Source organism: Nanorana parkeri, unplaced genomic scaffold (assembly GCF_000935625.1).
Source record: "Nanorana parkeri isolate BGI_ZX_2015 unplaced genomic scaffold, ASM93562v1 scaffold424, whole genome shotgun sequence".
Classification (NCBI taxonomy): Eukaryota; Metazoa; Chordata; class Amphibia; order Anura; family Dicroglossidae; genus Nanorana; species Nanorana parkeri.
Window position 1 is genome coordinate 38,554 of NW_017306692.1, and position 6,000 is coordinate 44,553.

Below are 6,000 nucleotides of genomic sequence, written 5' to 3' on the forward strand. Positions count from 1 at the left end.
AATACAATTCATAAAAAAAGAGATTTTCTTGATTGATTGCTGTTTTGTTCCAATGAAAGCAAAAAGAGAAGGAATCTTTAGTATGTTTAGCTTTACAGTGACCTCCCCAAATCCACAGTAAGCGCATGAACACCAAAAGTGAATGGCAGATGTCACAGTTTAAATCTAAGTTAAATAATTCTGAAAACAGGTTTAGTAAAAAAAATTGGTATAAAAATGTTTACATAAAAATAATAGACTGTTGATTCCATTTAATTTGGTTTGGTTACTATTTTAAATAACCCAATTACTGTTTTCTTTAGAGTTGGTTTATTCATAAGTCTTCTACTCATGTTTTTCTCACAGCTAAATAAAAGACCTCTAACATTTCCGTTTTCATCACTATAATATAACACAAACATTATTAAAACGTGATATTTGCACAATGCTCAACCTTTTTTTTACACAGATTTATACTTTCATTGAGTTTTCCTTCAACTAAATGTATTACAAAAATTGGAAAGTTATTACGAATTTGCAAGCATAAATTTACCATTTACAATTTAAATGTATTTACCCGTAGCATAGTCTTCACGTATTCTGAAAACACTGCCCAATAAAGTTTGTTCCCCTGAAATGTACGTCTTATAAAAAAGGCACCAGATGAGCGAAGGAGACGTCCAATAAGTGTCATGCGGCTGAGATCTAAAGGAAGAAACAGCAACAAACTAGAGAATTTAAAGTTATTATTTAAACACTCCAAGTTGTTTACTGGAGCAGCACATTTGTTTCTCTTTGATCAGTTTTGAGCACATTTTAATATTATTCACAGTACACATATACCCAGATAGCAAGGATAACTTGCTACAAACTTGTGGCGGGGTGAAATTGTAATTTTGTTAACTTGCTGCACACATTCCTGGCAAGTTGTAGACATGCAGAACACTCGCAGCACAAGTTCTAGTTGACACTTTTTGAACTTGTAGCAAATTTGCTTGGCAAGTCTACAGCAAGAGTCATGCAGGTCTTAGCAAGAGCTCTTCAAGCTCGCTGGTCTGGAGACTTGCAATGTAGACTTGCTGTAATTGTGCAACAAAATTGTGAAGCTTGGCAAGTCTGTAATAGTTTAGCAAGTCATTTTCAAACTTGCAGCACAATTTCTTGCTATCTGGGTATATATTTATATATATATATATACACACACAGAGAGCTGGATTTCATTGATGGTATCATGAATTCACAGATGTACTGCTCTACATTGAAAGAGAAGATGCTACCATCACTCCGCGCCCTTGGTCGACGTGCACTTTTCCAACATGACAATGATCCAAAATACACATCTAAGGCCACTGTTTCATTTCTGAAGAACAGAGTGAAAGTGATTCAGTGGCCAAGTCCTGATGTGAACCTAATCGAATACCTATGGGCAATTCTGAAGAGACAAGTTGAGCATCACTCTCCATCCAGCATCCAGGCTCTAAAAGAGGTTGTTCTTGAAAAATGGAAAAATATGTTGCAATATATCGCCAACTTGTTCATTCCATGCCTAGAAGACTTGATGCTGTCCTTGCAAATCATGGAGATCACACAAAATACTAGATGTAGCACATTTTGTTGTGGGGTGTATTGATTTTTGCTTCACCTAATTTGAGTAAAACTGAAGATTCTGTAATCCCACCTAGCGTTGCGCCCTTTTCGATTTTCTTACTTTCATGTAATGAGCTCAACAAATGTTCTATAAAACTGTTTTGTCAACATTTTGGAAATTGTTCTTGTGTGCATTTATGCTGAGCATTATATATATATATATATATATATAAACACACAATATATATCGAGAAGTATCTGAAAGTGCTGAATATGTTCTATTTTCATGTATGCCCACCAGGACGGCACAGCAATGCCCGCATTATGGTCCAGTGTGATCACAAAAAATAGTGCTTGTAATGCCTTCTAGGGACAGGAGAGGCCATAGACTTGAATGCACCGCCATGCCCCCTCCCGCCCCAAAATGCAGGGAGCCGGACAGTATGCGATCCATTGCGTTCCACTAGCTAACCATGCTGGAACACACTGGAGATGGTCTTAATTGCCCCTGAATCCGTGCTGACTCTGCCCTGGAGGGTGGGCTATTTTTGTTCACCATGGTCCCTGTGTGTGTTGTAAAGTAGCCACCATTCCAAGCTTGCTCCAGTGATGGACTATAATCTCAATACAAATTAGTAAACTAAACGCGAGATTGTAGTCCATCCCAGGAGTGAGTTTGGAGCAGTGGCTACTTTACAACACACACAGAAAGCATGGGGAACAAAAGTAGCCACCCTCCAGAAGCAAGAACAGTGTCAGCACAAATTGAGAAATGATTCCAGGATCAACAGCAGGGTGATACATAAATAAGCTAAATTTTTGTTAATAGTTAAGGTACTTGTATGCATTTTTAAGATTTAATGTAACTTTAAGCCTAGGGTTGATCCATATCAGTGAAGCCATAAATCCTTAAAGAGCAGGGTCCAAACTGTGGAAAAAAACAGCTAATCAGATAGTTTCCTGGATCAGCATTCCACAATGTTTTTCACTAGAAATATTAATATCCATTTATTGTTTGTTTTTATATTTTTGTGATATTTAAAACATATTCTTGGTGGCAAGACAATACGCAGTAGAACTCCAATGCCTGTGCTACACAGACAGATTATTCATGGGAGAATGAGTAAGTTAAAGCTATAAGAAGATTCCATCTTTTTTAAAGAGCACCTATACTGGTCAGAGATATAATAAAGAGCTATAATAAAATCATCATGTAACATTATTTTTCAGACTGCAGTAGTCACACTCTTGAGAGCCTCAGCAAAAAAATACATTGAGGGCAATTTACTAAGACTGGTGCAGACCGAATCTAGAGACGCTGTGTAGAAACCATGTTGAACCAATCAGTTTCTGTCTTAAAGGAGAACTATGAGGTGAGTGCTTTTCACTCACCTCATAGTTCTAGCCGACCTGTGACAATGAAACTGTCACAGGTCGGCTTAGTAGATCGGGAAGTCAGCGAACACATACCGGCGTTTGCTCACTTCTCGATCCTGTGACGGCTCTCTGCCGTGACAGGAGAGGGGCTGGATTTCCCCCTACCCGCTCCGATCCTCCAGCGCAGACTGGCGGAATGGACGGGGGAGGGGGCAGGTACAGCTGGCTCTGCCTCTAGATAGGCAGAGTCAGCTGTCACTCACGCAGCTGGGCGGATCCAGACATAATTGTCGGGATCCGCTTCAGCTGCGGTGTCGCAGTATACCGCGAGTGTGCTCGGGTCAAGGGTCTGGTCCCCACTTTTTCCCCCCATTTTTGTGGGGTGGGGTTCTCTCTTAAAATTCTTACATGACCTAAAGGGGGTATCAATTTTGGGGGGGACCTCACGCACATGGGGGTTAACTTGGGGGTCCCTCCTAACATTCCTGCCAGACCTAAAGGGGTATCAATGGGGGGATCACGCTTTTTTTCCTCTTCTGTAGGCTGTAAAAAAAAGAATAAGCCATTTTTTTCTTTTGTCTAATGTCATTTTGCTGCAACAACAATTCATCCGGGACGAAACTTTGTACAGACTACGGCTGACAAATTTTGTCCGAATCCCGAAACAAATTGACTTTCTGACCCGAATCCTGAAAAGCAAAATAACGAAAAATCCAAATGAAAACGAAACAAAATTTTATGCCGGTGCACATGTCTAATGAGCGCCTCTTCCTTGCAAAACATAAACCTTGAGGGTATTTTTTTCCTATAATTGCTGTAAAAAGAAATCAAGTGTTTATGATATAATAACGGACTCAAGTATAATTCAGGAATTTTGGTTGTTTTGGTTTTACATTTGAATATAGAAAAAGTTGAGAAAGGTGGAATGTCCCTAAAACAGAATGAAATGATCATAAGTGAAAACAATTAAATGATTTACCTTCTCCTGCAGCAATCACGGGAATTGCTAGGTCATAGGTGAACATAATGTACGATATCAACAAAAAGTCAATGTAGCTTCGATGGCTGGGCAACAAGACAACAGGATATTCTTGAACAGCTTTTGCCAGCTATAGAGAAAATGAATTAACTTAATGTGCGCAGGCAAGTGTTATAGCAAAGTCTAACCGTCTAAGGGCTAGTTCACACCAATCACAATGCTTTCTTGCCCGATTCTGGCCGGAACACACTTGATCGCATTGCGGCCAGCTCATTTTGTTGTGGGGCAGGGGCATGGCGGTGCATTGAAGTGAATGGCACCACAGTCACGCCCTGCGGCCGCAATGCGATCAGCTGTACGGGGAAGTGTGGCACATCAATGCCTGCGTTCCGGTTTGGTCAGAAAAAATAGTGCTTGCAGGCATTTTTTTGTGACCGGACCACAGGCATTGATGTGCCTTGTGTTACTGTGCAGCTGATCGCATTGCAGCTAGAGGGCGTGGCTACGGTACCATTAAGTTCAATTCACCGCCATGGCCCCTCCCGTCCCACAACAAAGTTAGCTGGCCTCAATGCGATCCAGTGCGTTCCGACCAAAATCAGGCTGGAACATACTGTGGTTGGTGTGAACCAGCCCTCAATCTTGGAAAAAGTTTATTTAGTTTAGTTTCTCCTCAGCTGATCATAAAAACCACACAGATGCTGTAACACTAGGATTAAATTGGCAGTTCAGAGACTAGTATACTTAGTGACAATTATCTCATTAGCAGCAAATTAAAATCAGTGTGGCAGATGAAGAGACCGTCGGTTAAAATAAACCTGTATGATAAAAGGTACTAAACAGGATGCAGCATTACAATGGTACAGTGCCTGCCCATACTGTGGGGGTATGCATAAAAACTGGAGCAGACACAATCTGGAGTAGTCTGGCTTGTTTTCAAAGCTTAACTGAACAAACTGAAGAGAGATAATGATTGGTTGCCATAGGAAAACTGTCTGCTCCAGTTTTTATTAATTCCCCCCAGTATCTTTAGATGGCTTCTTCGGCACCTCAGGATTACAATTTTGAGACATCCCTAAAGTGTTGAAAGCCAGTCCACCCCTCATGCCTCTTACACCTTCCTAATGGCTAGCACATTACAGGCCAATAGGATGGTACAGGAGACATGATTGGATGGACTTTATCTCAACATTATTAACAAGTTTCATAGTCTGTATGCGCATTTACCGCTAGCTACTTGAATTGTAGCGCTGTAGCTTGTTCAATACTTTTGTGTGCTGACAGGTTTACTTTGCTTCAAAAGATTAAAATAGCCTAAGTAGACCATAGCTGTAGCAGTGAGACTTTTAAGTAGGGATGCACCTATACCAAGCACTGTACCATACTCTGTACAAGTACAAGTACAGATACTTTTCGAGCTCCAAGACTAGACTAGAGAAAAATTCTAAAGTTAGGAGGCAGCTGTCATTTGTAAGGAGCACACGGAGCTCCTGGGATTTGTACATCTCTGTTTTAATGTATGATTTTGTTTTTATAAATATAAATAAAGGGATGCACCGATACCATTTTTGCAAGTACAAGTACTGATACTTGCCCAAGTACTTACAAGTACGAGTACTGATACATTTTTGTTTATTGTCATGTGACAGTTTTTCTAAAATTATTTCAGGACAGCGGTGGAGCGCCAGAGCCAGGTTCTTGCTGCCGCAACCACTGCAACCCTGGTAGTTCTCATGAAAATGCCAAGAATCGGCACTGGTATCTGAAAAGTATTGGTGCATACCTACTTTTAAGGTGCCCATACATTGTTCCGGCTGGTTTTGAAGAACTGGTGGAAATTCGCACAGTGTGTGCCGCTGTCGGCACTTTTTCGATAGGCATTCGTCGATCAGCTGATTGAAGGAGCTGGTCAGGAAAATCTTTGCTCGATCAGAGCCAGCAGGCAATGAGCTGCCCGCTCTGGTCGGGTTCTCTGACAGGTGTCGGTGGCACTTGTCAGAATACAATGTATACAGCGGGATTCCTCGATCGACACGCTGTTAATGTTGAGGAAGGAATCAGGTCTATTTTTTTTCATC

General features: G+C 40.9%; 1 protein-coding gene across 1 annotated transcript in view; it reads right to left on the reverse strand.

The window, feature by feature from the left end:
• Nucleotides 1-6,000, reverse strand: part of LOC108789851 (dihydroxyacetone phosphate acyltransferase-like) — a 35,544-nt gene that overhangs the window by 18,316 nt on the left and 11,228 nt on the right. Inside the window, exons 4-5 of the mRNA XM_018559978.1 lie at nt 3,923-4,052; nt 557-684 (exon numbers count right to left, since the gene is read on the reverse strand). Of these exons, the coding sequence (XP_018415480.1) occupies nt 557-684; nt 3,923-4,052 (258 nt within the window). The remainder of the gene's footprint in view (nt 1-556; nt 685-3,922; nt 4,053-6,000) is intronic.